Raw genomic sequence first — 16,104 nt, 5'->3', positions numbered from 1 at the left:
GACCTCATATCACTTTATTAAAGAAGAACATTATTTGATAACTTTTCATCGTGCCTGTTAAGTGTATTGTGTATTCAGGCATACACTTGTTTGCTGTTTTCTGCCTCTAACATTCATTCCCATGCAGGTCTGATTCAATCTTCATTCTACTCCGCCTCTCACTACTGGTTGGGCCTCCAATCGTTCCACCAATCGCCTTCAGCAATCACCCTATATAAGTTACCTGTGTACTGTGTGTGTGTGTGCGTGTGTGTGTGTGTGCGTGTGTGTGTGTGTGTGTGTGTGTGTGGCCATTTTGATTATTCCATGCCTTCACAGAGGGTCTGAGACAGACCTGCTGAACCTTGTTGAGTTAAAGTTTGTCATTTATTAAGCCTTCTGTTGGTACAGGGAATAAGGTAGTTTAGTTCTGGGGCACCCTGTACATATTGCACGTAGGTAACTCTTTGTTTATTCCCACTAGTTTAGAGGTGAGCGCCTCTTGTGTTTTCTGTTTGTTGTTAGAGTAGGAAGGTTTATTTGTGCGCTACTAGATTTTTCAATTTGGGGGCACACGTGCTACTTGGAAAAATGCTAAGCGTGTGTGTGTTTTTTGTTATTTTTGAGTGAATTTGGGATAGCCATCATATTTGTCGCTGTGTCTGTCTATGTCACAGTCTGTTTCTCACTTAATTCAATTCATTCCAATTCAAAGGAGATTTATTGGCATGAGAAAACTTCCGTTCACATTGCCAATGTGAAAGAAACAAAACTCATATATCTTTCTGTATTTCTCCCTCACCTCCACGGACATGTTCTTTTACCGTGTAATGAATAACCATGGCATGATATTCCATCCATTTTCACAATATAATTTGAGTTTCTGGGTCAGAAGACACCATGCAATCCCCCAGCTGTCAGAGAACGTAACCATGACGACATCTGTCTGACCGGTAGCCAGGCCTGGGCTGTGACTGGAATATCACCGGTTCGATCCCCGCGAGATAGCCATCGTGTCCATGCGTCATCACCCTCCTTGAGCAAGACTAACTTGTTGAAAAGCATAATTAATTAATAATAAATAAATAAAAAATGAATCTGCATAACTATGAGGTCACTGGAAGACTGGTTTCTGAACTGCCCACAGCCCTCCTATATCAGACACAGACTGAGTGGGGGGGGGGGGGAATGTGGTATTTTATCATAAACAATAGTGAGGACCAATTATATGAAGATAGGTTGAAAAGTGGTGAAGTGGTCCTTTAAGTAATTATTTACCTGCGATCATCTTTCGTTTTATCCACGATCGCCCGATACCGATCTTGTGCGTTTCCCCAAAACAACAGGCTCTTCTGGGGATCTGTTGGGAATTTATTATATAAAACCAAAAAAACGGCAAAAGCTTCAATGTTTGGCAAACAAGAAATGCGTCTATACATTTGAAATATCTCATAAACAATTATTTTCTCCGATCGTTTTCAGGATCAGTTCGTGGACCCCAACCCTCCCCAGAGGAACTGGAAGGGCATCGCCATCTCTCTGCTGGTGATCGTGGCGGTCTGCTCGCTCATCACCATGTCCGTGGTCGTCCTCACACCAGGTACAGCACGCCACGCACTCTAATCTAATGCACTGCTTCCCAAACCTTTTGGCTTGAGAGACCCACGTGAATAATGTGATGTCCGCAAACCCACAGTTTGGGAAACGGTGCTGTAATGTTTGTCAATGGTTTTTGTCAGCGGAGCTCCCAGACAACAGGAAGTCCAGACTGACTGTGGACGACCTGTTCAAAGCAGAGTTCATCGTCCATGACCCTGAGGCCAAGTGGATCAGTGGTGAGTAATCCTACTGTACCACAACTATTACTACTACTGTCACTATTGGCCATACTTCACAACACTCTATGCTTAGTAAAAACATATGGGGATAAACTTGATGAGATTCAAAAGTGACTCAGTCAGATGACGAAGTCTGAAGTGGATCGCTTAACACAATCAGTCCCGGGAATCCTTCAAAATAGGAGCTCTGGGGTGCCGGGAAGACATGGCCGCTTTTACTCTGTAAAGCCCCCCCCCGAATGCATTTATTCCTTGCATTGTGCACTGAAGTTGTTTAATTCCCCCCTTCTGTTTGGGAAAAAAACATATTTTTTTTGCTTGCTTACCTTGCTCTCGTTTCCATAATATCCCTAAATAATCCATCGCGTTCATATTTTTTGTGCAACCACTTCCTTAACTGACTGTGTGGGTGGTCTGAGCACGAAAACAGCATGGTTGTTTTTCACCACCTGTGCGCAACCTAACACACACGCAAACACACGCACATATTAACTGTATATATGGTGATTTGTTTTTTAAACATTATTTTAAAGCGAACATTTTCAACTCAATTCTTTTGGAATGGGAGTCTCATATGCATATCATTTTTAGGGGTCCTTGCTATGGAAAAAGATTGAGAACCACTGACATTTCAGAAAACTTCTAGAATCGGCCTCAGGTCTTACCGGCTTAAATGTCCTTCCTCGTGTAATGACACCACCCATACAGACAAACACAGCTGCAGCCCATTGAAGGACCACTTCAGACTTCAACCCATTTCCAACCGAGGAACATTTTCTAGTGACCAATTATGAAGATGAAGTTGAGAAAGAATGGCTGAATGAAAATGCTCCTCACAAAGACAGACTGGAATTGGTTGCCCTTCTCCGGGAAAGACAGAGCACACATACAGTACAGTGGATTGATTGTTGAATTGTTGGTGTTGGGCCCGAAAACCTCTTATCTCCGTATTTAATTTAGTTTGTTTCTTTTGGTCGTAAATGAATGCCCTATACCTACTTGATCATACTACGGGGTCACACATACTGTAAGTATAGCAAAAGAAAATAGCTGATCTACAAGCTCAAAACGCGTCTCATGGATCCACAACTTCTTCCTATTCCTAGCTATTTTCAAATTCAATCTTGAAGTTTTGGGATTATGAGGTTTCCACCCCGACTCCGAAAGAAATTCTCCCTCACTTTGTCAACATCAAAGTATGTGCGAGTGACCATCGTTTCTATTGACCCGCAGCTCACTGCACCGCTTCCTCCACTGCCTTCAATCTAAGAAAAAGAAAAGTGAAAACTCTGCCGAAGAAAAAGAGCACAAGCTTTTAACGAGTTTTCTCAAATCAATGACGTTTTCTCCTCTCCTTGAAAAATATAGATATTTCGGTTTTTTTTTAAAGGAGAGTGCACAGGTGGTTCAGCTTGCGATGGTTGATTCGTGATTGAGACAGACAGACAGACGGACTGACTTGTGGAGGTCATGGGAGGAGAAGAAGTCTATTTTCTGCCTCTGAATCGCCTCGTTTTCACTTTGGCTGCTTTGTTTTTGACACGGTCGGCTGGAAAAATGTACGTTCAAAACTGTACTTTTCAGAAAATGCCTGGGGGTATAATTAAAGAACCTGTGTTCGAATGGATCTGACGTCGTTATTATTTAGTCACGAGCTCTTGCTGATACTTTTTTGATTCAATATTTATAAAATACACAGACTGACTGACTTAAAGCAGTAACCTTTCGTTGGTGAATAAAATGTAATTTTGTGTATTGTCTCCCTGCTCTTCTATTGAGACATTTAGCTCTTGTCAAAGGTCATGTCTCACCTAGACACAGGGTCGGACACGAAGATTGACCTGATGGCCAAGAATTCAATGTATCCCCTGAGCAAGCAGGCCGGCTCTTTTACCTCAATGGTAAAATATGTCAGCACTGGCAAAGGAACTGAATTCAAATCCACGGTAGATGAGGAAAGTTTATTTTATTTTATTTTTACAATTTTATTTATACATTTTCAGGTTTAAAGACAAGACATACTTTACAAACAATCACATCACATACACATATACACACACAAACCCTTCCCACCCCCCCCACCCCGTTCAAAGGAAATAAATAAAAAATAATACATTTAGCACAAAAACAAAAACAAAACGTACACAAATGAAAATAATATTATACACAGTTAATAGTTTTAGAAAATGAAACATTTATGTGCATACATACTTCAGCCTGTTAATGATAGGTGAGGAAAAAAAATGGTTGCCACATTCTGTCGAATACTTTCGTTTTAAGAGAAACGTCATAGTAGATGGGGAAAGTTACCGGTACATAGTCTACTTTAATGCAATGCGTTGTGAGCTTGTAGATCAGCTGTTTTAGCTACTTTTGTGTGACACTGTAGTATGACGGAGGGCATTAATTGAAAAAAAAAGTCACACCCGTGTGAACTGAGTGGTGAAACTCCGCGTGGGGATCCCCGGGGGGGTCCCCTGAACTTCCAGACCCACAGGAACGCGCCCAGGGTGCCGCCCTGCGTCCGAAACGGTCGAGAAATGACAGTTGCTGTGTGGGGGAATTAGCAGACAACTCTCTCTCTCTCTCTCTCTCCATCTCTCATACACGCGACATCGGGAGGGACAGACATTGTTGTTCCTTGGAGTGGTTGCACCACTCAAAAAACAAACCAAGTTGAAATATTGGAGATACAAGGTTTAGTTATTTTTTTGGGGGGGGGAGGCGTTAATTCTTTGAACTACTGTATTTATCGGAAATGGCACCTGTTGCAAAACCCTGCTGTGTGAGACACAGATGGCGTGTCAGTGTGTGTGTGCGTGTGGCGTGGTGGGTTCAGACATTTTATACCAGCAGCATCATACGTTCACTGAGCTCAGTCTGCCTTCCCATGGCGGTGCTGGACGCGCCGGCATCATCATCGGTGACAGAACAGATGATGATGTTAATTAGAATTATTCAAATTAGAGGAGGTGTAGTTAATTGATGTGAGCCCGTCTCGGGGGCTGTGTGTGAGTGATGTAGAGAGACGGAGACAAATGGGGAAGTACAGAGGTTCAGAGAGCGCTAGAGAGAGAGAGAGTGATTGAGTGACTGAGAAGAGTAATGAACTGGGTGTTTAACAGAAGGACTGAGGACAGGAAGACAACAACATGAGATTACATGCATGCACACTCATTGAATACATAAGAGCCCTGGCCGTTTCTGACCGAGGCTAAGTCATTGATTTATTTTGTATTTTTTGAGTGGTGCAACCACTCCTACAACCAGCAATGTCCGTGTACCTGTGTACCTATGTGTACCTGTGTAAATGAGCATGAGTATGTGACTTATTTATACCAGTAGGGGGTGCCAGAAACAGAGAGAGGGGTAGTGCTGTGTCTCTAATGAGAGAGAGAGAGAGAGAGAGAGGGGGGGGGGGGGGAATTGCACCACTCAGTTAACACGTGTGTGATTTTTTTCCATGTCATGTGAAAGCAGGGAATCGTAGCTTCAAATTGACATTGCTTGCTCAGTTTTGACCCACCAGTTTTGGAGATATGGCTTATAGAGTAATGAATGTCTTGCAGAAAACGGCGAGAAAACGGGTTTGAAAGGTTCACTTCTGTGGACTCTAACATTACACCCAGAGTGTAGAGTAGCAGAGTAGCGACACGCTTTGATCTCGCCGCAAAGCGGGTGCCCTATTGGGCTATAGTTCCAAACATTGCTCCTATGGATGGAACTATCCCATTGAGATAGAATGAGCACTTCCGCATTCCATTGTTACAGTGGGAGTCAACGCTATAGTGTCGCCACTCTCTTACTATATTATTCTGATTACACCTAGCTACATGTTTATGCATTTATTTCATATTTGCATGTCAATTTCAGCTCTGATATTTATTTCAGACATGCTCTACTACGTGAAGAGTCTGCCTGTGCTATTAACTAATTTGGGATAAAAGAAAGTCTTGCTGCCATGACTGTCTCTGTATGAAAAATAGTCTCATATGAGGTTTCCACCTGACAGACGATATATATACAGTAGCACAGTGGTATACTGTACCTACATAATACACACACACCACCACAACATATTTACTTCAGGTCAGTGTATATATCATGAAGGCTTCGGTAATCCACTCGTGAATTATTCATAGGCTGCTTGTTTATGTTACATTATCCCTAATGTATGATTAATGTAAATTAGAGGACTCACATCGGATTAGTCGGTAGCGGCGCGAGGAAGGGAGCGGCAGCAGGAGCCCTGCCTATGTTAACCCATTCTGACCTGAGATCAGATTCAGATTCATACGAGGTTTCCACTGGACATGTAGCACACTGGTCTGATGAACCCATTCTGACCTGAGATCAGATTCTAAAAATGTCAGTCGTTCTTCGATTTTTCAAAAATAGCAGACCTACAAGCTCGTAGCGCGCCACTCGGTGGCGCGCTATGAGCTTGTAGGTCTGCTGTTTTTCAATAGCTAAAGCATAACATGATGCCGACACCAAAATGGGTTCCCGTTCAGAATGGGTTAAATGCAACAGTCTGTTCTATATTCAGTGTGTGTGTGTTTGGTTTGTATTCCTATTCTTGTGCGGACCACACGTCCCCACAAGAATGGTTGTTTTATGGTTGGGAAAAAGATAATTGTAGAGATACGTTTTACAATCAGACAAAAATAGAAAAAGAACCACCGCTCATCCGCTGAGAAGACTTAAGAGAGGTGCTGGAGCCACAAAGGGAACATGAGCAAGAGATACGTTTACAATCGGAAAAGGATTGCAGTTGGGGATTAGGATTAGGCTAAGAGATTTTGGAGTTGGGTTCAGCGGTCGGCATTAAATAATTTCACATGATTTATAGAAGTTGTGTGTGTGTGTGTGTGTGTGTGTGTGTGTGTGTGTGTCCTGCTAGCTATACAAATAATGGCGCTCATGTGAATGGTACATGTAGGGAGACATGTGACTTTAACAACGTCATCTTTTCAATTATACACGACATCCTTCATTATTTTGCTGCAAGCGCAGAGCAAAACATAACAATAGCGCTACAGTGGCCTATACATACTTCGTGGGGTCAGTGAGCCGTTAACTCTCCCCATTAATGCTTGTTTATTTTCTTTTCTGAAAAGATACAGGCTGTATGTGAATATATAAATATTGAGTATGGAGGAGGTTGCACATGCAGGTTCTTCTTCTTAGCAACAAGCTTAGTACACCTTGGTCGTTGGAAATATTCTTAATATTCACAGCGTATGTTCTGGTTTCACAATTATATGCTTTCTCCCGTTTATTTTCTCTTGACGTGTGCATTGTATGCATGCTCTGTATTTGTGATTGCTTGCGTGCGTGCGTGTCTGTCTGGTCCCAGACTGTACCAGACAGACTGCCACAGCAGAGCGGACAGTACCTTGAGCCTTTTATTTAAAGCACTATAGTCCGCCAGCCAAAAGTGCAAAATTTGGTTTTTGTCTAAAATATTGTCTATATACATACATTCATGAATCCACTTGCTGATTGGCTGTTGGTATTGAGCAATTGTTTTTAAAGGGGTTTATATGTGACCCCATCATTAGGAAGTGAGGACGCTGGCGTCGACTGTTCGCCGCTTCACCTCCCAATGTATGAATGAATGAACCATTGTAAAGCGCTTTGAGCACTTGGAAAAGCGCTATAAAAATGCAATTTATTATCATTAACATCGTATATAAGTCAAAATTGTCAAACTTTCCTTAAAACGGCCATAGCAACTTGCCCAAAATGTCACATTAGTGATGACGGCTATGGACGTTTTTAGGCCAAGGAGTGTTTTTTTGTGCAAAACTAATGCTGTGAATGGATTCAGAATCATGAAAACCCCCTAGTTTGACATGTCACATGCTACAAAATGTGTTCTGCTGGATCCAGTGTAGTTGTTATTCAGTCACAAGCTCTTCTGTCTGGTTGTCATTGGTTAAATATTTATATATATATAAAAGAAAAAACACACAGACACACTTATAACCACTTTCAGTCTCGCATCCCTTTTGGGCATGTCATACTGCATGTGACGGTACAAGCTTTTTGTTTTTGTTTGACTGAATATTTTATTGACTTTTAAAAACGGAAACAGCCAAATGGTTATTCGCAAAAAGGTAAAAGGCTTGTTAAAAGCAAACATTCAACATAGACGAGCAGCAATACAACTAACGATGATACGGAAAATATGCAGTTTAAACGATTAAAAACAAAACGATCCCCAAGTGACACGTTAGGAGCTTGTCGACCGGTCATTTTCATTACTTTTTCTGCAACACACAAAGTATAATACGGTATTCAATTATGACAATATAAACCGATGAAATATGGAGATGGGTTTGTGTCCAACAGTGTGGATATGAAATTAACACAATCTATGCCAAGTAACCTCGAGGTATCTCGAGAAAAGCTATTTAACCCATCTTGGGTATTCACGAGAACATGAGATTTGATAAATTAATTATGATAAATCCAGAATTAGTAATTATGATTTTAGCTTCCGTCCCTAGCAAGCAACTGCTGACATCCATGGTAGAAACAGCCAAAATCCCAAATCCTCTGTGCACGCATGCAGTCTTTTGTGGTTATAGGGCTCATAATCGGATAAAGTGCGATGTTTGGAGCTTAATAAAACATAAATTTGACGTCCCGGCTAGCAAATTAATGCAACAGCCGACAGATCACAGGTGCGACCTTTAATAGAACATGGGCAAATAACTCTTCCGGTTCAAAATCTCTTCTTCTCTGCTTATTTTGTGCATTTCGTTGGCACTGGCCACTGATCGCCGTCTATGGTAACAGGAGGATGGGTTCAGGTTCAGGTTCAGGTTTATTTGTCATATGTATAGATACTGAGTATAAATACAATGAAAAATATTTTGCTCAGAGCACTCTCAGTCTTACATACACAGGACATAAACAAACACCTATAGTGCAAGAAAAAGACAAAAAAACTGAAAAAAGTTAAATAAGAGGTGGTCTCTACTACACTGGAGATTCAGACTATTTATTAGACATACCTGAAACCAGAATTGTAATACAAATAAAATGTGTGTTTACATCTGTCATAGCAGTCATAGTCATAAATTGTGCAGTTGTAGGATACTAACAGCCATGTTGAACTGTACACTGTGTTTTCACTAACACTGCCCTCGCTTGAACAAATCTAAAGGGAGTTTCATTGGCTATAAATTACATCCTGCCAAGTGCAAAGCGATGGTATTATTAACCCCTTTAACTCTGGTGTCTCCATTTTGGGCCTTCCATGAAATGACCAAGAGCCTCTGGTTGCGGGGTGCCTTGCTATGGCTCATGAATTATTCATAGACTTTTAAAAATGTCATGAGAAATACTTTTGGACATAAAATAAACATGACATTGCATGAAATGGAAATCTAAAATGACACGGATTCTAGGGGTGAGCCGATATGGAAAAATCCCTTATATTTTTAAAAGCATGCAGTAATCATGGTCCACGACATTATCACGATTCTTTTTCATCTTGGTTTTTATGGTTGTTTTTCACGTTACTTAAACGGCACAAGGTAACAAAAACTAAAAGAGAAATGAGTAACGGACCATTTAGACCAAAATGCATATTATTTTTGGCGAACCGTCGTTCTACAGAAGTATAAGTTACGGTATAGAACTGTCGCTGTCGGGCAGAAACCTCTTATCTCCATATTTTTATGGAGATGATATAAATTAACGCTCTACTTGATTATATAACGGCGTCACACAAAATCGTCTAAGCAGATCCACAAGCTGTAAAATAAGCTCTGCTACAACTATGTGCAGAAGAATCAGTGCTGTTTAGCATTTTTGAGTGGTGCAACCACTCCTACAACCAGCAATGTCATGTGTATCGAGAAGTATGTGACATGGCTGCCACCTGCTGGACGCAAATCCAACTTCTGACTGTCTCTAGGTTCGCTAAAGAAGGAAAGGCCGAGCCAAAATAATAATGAAAAAAGTTCTCAGCGACGCGGATTGATATCCATAATAAAGCTAATCTGACGGAGCAGAGAGAGAGAGAGAGAGAGAGGAGGGGGGGAGAGAGGGGAGTTGCACCACTCGGTTCACACAGGTGTGATTTTTTTGTAATAGTGGTAGTAGTATATCGTCTCTGTGGGGTGGGAGGAACCTCATTTTGTCCCAACAGGATTCAATTTAAACACGGCAAAAGAAACAGATCTACAAGCTCAAAACGCTTTTGTGTGACGCCGTAGTACACGATCAAGTCGGACATTGACGAAAAAAAAAACACAAGAAGATCGATACGAGGTAGATAAGAGGTGTCTGCCCGACGACAACAGCAGTAGTTCCCCAACGGCAACATCTCTGTGTGCTTTAGGTCGCATTCTCACCTAATACTTCGGTAGACTCGAATGCGTATGGGAGGAGAAATGGGATTCTTGCATATTTAATTGGCTACGGTTTGCCTTCACACTGTCATGATCCGCAGCAATTGAATGTGTTACATTCATAAACTAGCCTACACAGTGAAATGATAAATCTATGGTGATAAAAATTATACTCATAACGTGCATTATGTGTCGTGCCGTCTGGGACTGCCCCCCCCCCCCCTCTCTCGCTCTCTCGCTCTCTCACTATAAGCACGCAGCCACGCACTGTTCTTTTGGGCATGGAGCATAGTATAGCAGAGTATTAAAACGCATGGAGGCACAGGGCTGAGCCGCACTGATATAACACAGACAGCAGCGCAAAATGTTTACAAGTTTATCGAGATGAAAGTTCCTACCCCCCACTAGTCCCCACACAGTGACAGCACTCCATGTTTACGGCACGCACAGACAGACAGAATATTCTGTAGGCTATAATACTATTACACTGCACTGCACTGCAGTGTTTGTGTTTTCTTAAGCAATTGATTAATGTACTCGTCCTCATTTCGATCAGGGCTTCAGTCTCCACTCTCGTCATTCGACCACGTCTATCCACGGTAACGGGACATCTTTGCGCTGCGTAAAATATGCCTTCTCCGTCTCCAACTGTGTTCACTAGCTTTATTTACTGCGGATTGCATTCACACCTGCACCGAATCGTAATCAAGTGCGATTGGAAGCGAAGCGAAACCCCCGTTTTTGCTCGGAGTAAAATGCGGTTCTTTGCTGCGCATTAGGATTCGAATGAGCCTTCACACCTGCCAAACGAAGCGCACTTTCTGACAATGCGCAGCAGGATGCGTTTTAATCGCAGCAAAGCTCTCTGGTGAGAATGTGACCTTAGACTGCGCATTTTTCCCTTCCGTTTGTATTTGACGTTGTGTCGTCCATGTTTTGTCCCGTTCCCCCCCCCCCCCCCCCCCCCCTCCTGCAGATTCCGCGGTGGCGTACAGGAACCGTGACGGCGACGTCGTCAAGTTCGACTTTGTGTCCAACAGGTCGGAGGTCATTCTGAGCAACAGCACGTTCGTAAGAGGATCTTTTTTTATAAAATGTCAATTCATATACTGTACTTTGTTTGGTCCTCGGGGGGCAGAATGGCTGCACTTATAATAATATGGAAATGAGAATGATTTATTTATTTCGGGGCAATTTGAAGCAATTTCAGTCACGGGGGTTAGATTTTTGCATCCTCCCTGAATTTGTATGCAAAACAAGAACCGAATGAATAGACTTTGATTTATTAAATGACCATCTCTAGAGAGCAGTGGTGGTGGTTTTACACTGTACATTGTACAAGATGCTAATAGACGATGCTGCTTTATGTGCTTTTAAAACAAAAATCAATCATCTCATCACAGCAGCTGCTGTCAAACCAGCACGTGATGCAATGAGTTGAAACTCTTCCAGAAACATTGTGTATAAAACATGCCGTGTGGATGGAATGGAACAGAGTTCCTCTGTGGTTCTTTCGTTATTTTATGTGTGCAACCAGTGTCAATCTCTAACAACACTGGTTCCCCCTGACTGCATTTTTATGTTTGGCATGGATAATTAAACGTGCAAAGCAAACATGTCCGAAGGCTTCAGATCCTCATTAAATTCCTCTTACAGTATGTAACGGCGGTGAGAAAATATTGCTTGGGTCGGGAGAGTTAATCGGAATTCACCCTCCATACGAAGGGTACAAGAAGGACAAATATAATATACACTATGGCACTACAGTATGTCACTTTTTAATGAATAACATGTATGGTATAGAGTATGTTAATAGTAATACAACATAACATACAATTGGGGTGGTTTTATTTTGTTTTATTTATTACATTTAGATCTTGTCGAAGCCTACAGTATAGTCACAGGATCTGACACGCATTTTTACCTGATGGTCAAGATTACATTTATCCCCTGAGCAAGCAGACATGCTCTGTTAGCTCAATGGTAAAACATCCAGCACTTAAACTGGTTCAAACCCGGGGTAGAAGAGTAAAGTTACATTTAATGAAAAATGACACTTTGGGAGAGGTTTGGGTTGTGTTGTAACCTCGCCATACCTTCAATAGTTGCTCTCTTGATTAGAAATTAGAAATTGATGTCCAAAAATATTCTCATACATTGACTAAACTCTGCATTTCAAGCTTGTAGATCTGCTGCTTTTGATGCTTTTTACTATACCCACTATACATGCCGATTCCTTTATTTGCGGCTGGAGGTGTGCCCGGTGGCGTTTTGATATGCTTTCCCTAAAAATGCTATCTTGCCCACACAATGCTATCTTGCCCACACAATGCTATCTTAACCCACACAATGCTATCTTAACCCACACAATGCTATCTTAACCCACACAATGCTATCTTAACCCACACAATGCTATCTTAACCCACACAATGCTATCTTGCCCACACAATGCTATCTTAACCCACACAATGCTATCTTAACCCACACAATGCTATCTTGCCCACACAATGCTATCTTAACCCACACAATGCTATCTTAACCCACACAATGCTATCTTGCCCACACAATGCTATCTTAACCCACACAATGCTATCTTAACCCACACAATGCTATCTTAACCCACACAATGCTATCTTAACCCACACAATGCATAACCCACACAATGCTATCTTAACCCACACAATGCTATCTTGCCCACACAATGCTATCTTGCCCACACAATGCTATCTTAACCCACACAATGCTATCTTGCCCACACAATGCTATCTTAACCCACACAATGCTATCTTAACCCACACAATGCTATCTTAACCCACACAATGCTATCTTAACCCACACAATGCTATCTTAACCCACACAATGCTATCTTAACCCACACAATGCTATCTTAACCCACACAATGCTATCTTAACCCACACAATGCTATCTATGCTTTCCCTGTTTTAATGTTTTTCAAAATAATAAATAATGACTAATAATAACATTAGACATAAGGCGCCTAGTAAAGGCCCAGTGAGTAGAGATACCCGTGGTCCAAAAATGTTGTTGCGCAAAATCATAGCTAACTCCTTCATGTAACACCACAGTGAAACGCACTAATAGGTCATATTTGACCTATTCGTCGTAGGAGGAAAGGGCTTAAAGTGGTTAGCATGTCAGTGCATGCATGTCAGATGTAAGAATGAAAGAAAGGTTGGGAGCCACTGCACTACCAATGGGAAGGGGGTTTATTAAGACAAGTCATGCTTTGCTTTCATAGTTTCATACTTTATTGAAACAACTCTGCACTGTTACTGTAACAAAGGATAATCATGGTTATTGTGGAACTCTCGCGTGCCTTTACAGTAACGTAAATGTGTCCTACTGTAAATCAAATGAGTCGAAGCTTAGCAGACATGGGAATTCAAAAATAGGATTCAAAGGTACTTCTATGGTAAATCTATGTTGGTGAACAGATGACAGCTTCCTTCCTCTGCCTTTGGGTGTTGTAGTTCCAGAGTCTATATAGCATTCTGGGTGGTGTAGTTCCAGACTCTATATAGCATTCTCAGTGCTCATCATTGTGTAATAGTTGTCTGGCTATGTGAGACTAATTATGGAACCTATAACTAAGCTATTAATATGTGAATTGCCTAATTCCAAGTAGATTCCCTCGTTATCTTGAATGGATCATTTTTGGATGATGTTGCCAACGTATTGTACCAATATACTGGTACTAACTGGAATACTTTAGTTTAGTCCATTTAGGGGCGTTTATTGTTGTACTTGTACAGTATGTAATTATTATGCAACGTTTACACAAAGACAATGTTCTCATTCCTCTTCCTTGAACCCAAACGCTGCTCTGATTTATATACCATAAAGATGTTTCAAGGGGAAAATTAAAAGAAAGCTGTCTGGTGGAAACCTCATTGTGTGTAAAACTGTTACTTTTCAATAAATAGAAAAAGAGATAACATTATAGGTTATGTAGGTAACCCATTTTATAACAAACAAGCGATACAGCTGGCCCTGAGCTCGTCTCCCGAAAGTGGCCCAACGCCATTTCCCGATTTTCCCCCTTCCTTGTTTACTTCCTGTTTACGTTGAGCGTGATTCCGGACGCGCCTGCACACTATACGTCCATTGGGAACTACCAACAGAATTTTCAGTTGCTTCGTATTGATATTCTGTGCATTCAATTCTTATTTTAAACTTGGTGTCAGTAAAAAGGAACATCACAGCTGCAGCATGGTGACTGGGCATATCGTGTTTGTTTTTTTGTTTTTTCCAAAGATTATGTTTTAGCAAATTCAACCTAAACTAGGCGGAACCAGGGCAGAAGGGCCTGCTGGTTAGTTAGTCAGGGACCAATCAGAAGGCTGACAAAGGGTGAACTAAAACACTAAAACTACAGACAAATACATTCAAGCAAAGTTTTATTTTGAACTGCATAGTTAATAAAAAGCCGGGTTACTGTGAATTATGAATTAACAATAATCTTCAACAGTCACATTTACATTTACACTACAGCTGTGACAACATTACACACAGGCCCCTTTTACACCAGGGTTGAACCTTTTACACCAGAGTTGAACCTTTTACACCAGAGTTGAACCTTTTACACCATGGTTGAACCTTTTACACCAGGGTTGAACCTTTTACACCAGAGTTGAACCTTTTACACCAGAGTTGAACCTTTTACATCAGAGTTGAACCTTTTACACCAGGGTTGAACCTTTTACATCAGAGTTGAACCTTTTACACCAGAGTTGAACCTTTTACACCAGGGTTGAACCCTGGTGTACAATATAAAACAAAAATACAATAAATCATTGTCTTCGTGTAAGTAATCAACTGGGGAAGTGTCATGGTGATATTCAATACATTTTGACCTATTCACTTATCATGTATATACTGTAGGTGAAAATAACAATGTGTGATAAATCTACTGCTACTATAAAGCTACTACTGTGGAACAACATATTGATTTACTTATTTTGACCCTATAAACATGGTCTAGGTATGGTTCTGCCCACTCAATTCATAATTAACGTTCCAATTTTGGAGCTCTGGCTCATCGACTAAGAACCGGTTCAACCCTGGTGTAAAAGTATTGTAATATTAATATTAAAGCTCTACAGTAACAACATTACACACAGTGATATATAAATACAATAAGATCAAATGGTTATAACAAGTCTGCAACCTAAAAGCAACAGTAGAAATGGAATATAATTATAGAAAAATACAATAAATCAAAGTAAAATGAAGTGTGTGTGTGTGTGTGTGTGTGTGTGTGTGTGTGTGTGTGTGTGTGTGTGTGTGCGCGCGCACAGGCGCGTGTGCTTTTATACATTTTTACATGAACATTATCTACAGTATCCTGCCTGCGCGTCTGTCTACAGTTCTCTGTGTGGTTTGGCTCAGGTGATTTCTCTCCGCTCCCCCAGGTACGAGGCCGAGGGGCTATCCTTTTACCACCCCGCCCTGGGGTAACCTCGCCGTTACAATATTAACCCATTTAGACCTAAGTTCCATTCTACAAAATGTCTTCTAAATCCCGATAGTTTTCTTGAAAAACCCTATATGTTTCCACAGGTATGTCAGTCGTTCTCAAACATTTTCATGTCAAGGACCCCCACAAATATATGTATTTGGCCACCGACCCCCATCTGAAAATATGTTGTTCCAGGGACCTCCCAGAAGCAAATATTTGAGTTAAAAACGCTCTGAAAGAATATATATTATTCAAAGATTTGCGCCACATTTTCACGCTTTTTCAAAAATAGCAGACCTACAATCTAAAGTATAACATAATGCTTAAAACACCAAAAGGGGTTCTCGCCCTGAATGGGTTAACACTTCTGATGACCTTTAAAAAGATGGGTTTGGTTCTGTACGCTGCAGACCCCTGTAGGGACCCCATAAGAGGAGAT

The 16,104-nt window shown here is 41.2% G+C and overlaps 1 protein-coding gene across 1 annotated transcript in view; it reads left to right on the top strand.

The window, feature by feature from the left end:
• Nucleotides 1–16,104, top strand: part of LOC308311719 (inactive dipeptidyl peptidase 10-like) — a gene marked incomplete at both ends in the record, with an annotated part of 90,474 nt that overhangs the window by 16,709 nt on the left and 57,661 nt on the right. The window contains 3 exons of the mRNA XM_080758505.1: nucleotides 1,468–1,579; nucleotides 1,719–1,814; nucleotides 11,163–11,257. Coding sequence (XP_080614631.1) covers nucleotides 1,468–1,579; nucleotides 1,719–1,814; nucleotides 11,163–11,257 — 303 coding nt within the window. The remainder of the gene's footprint in view (nucleotides 1–1,467; nucleotides 1,580–1,718; nucleotides 1,815–11,162; nucleotides 11,258–16,104) is intronic.

This window comes from Protomyctophum bolini (assembly GCF_963924005.1).
Source record: "Protomyctophum bolini genome assembly, chromosome: 24".
Classification (NCBI taxonomy): domain Eukaryota; kingdom Metazoa; phylum Chordata; class Actinopteri; order Myctophiformes; family Myctophidae; genus Protomyctophum; species Protomyctophum bolini.
The sequence above is the reverse complement of the archived record's forward strand: the minus strand, read 5'-3'. Positions and strand labels throughout refer to the sequence as shown.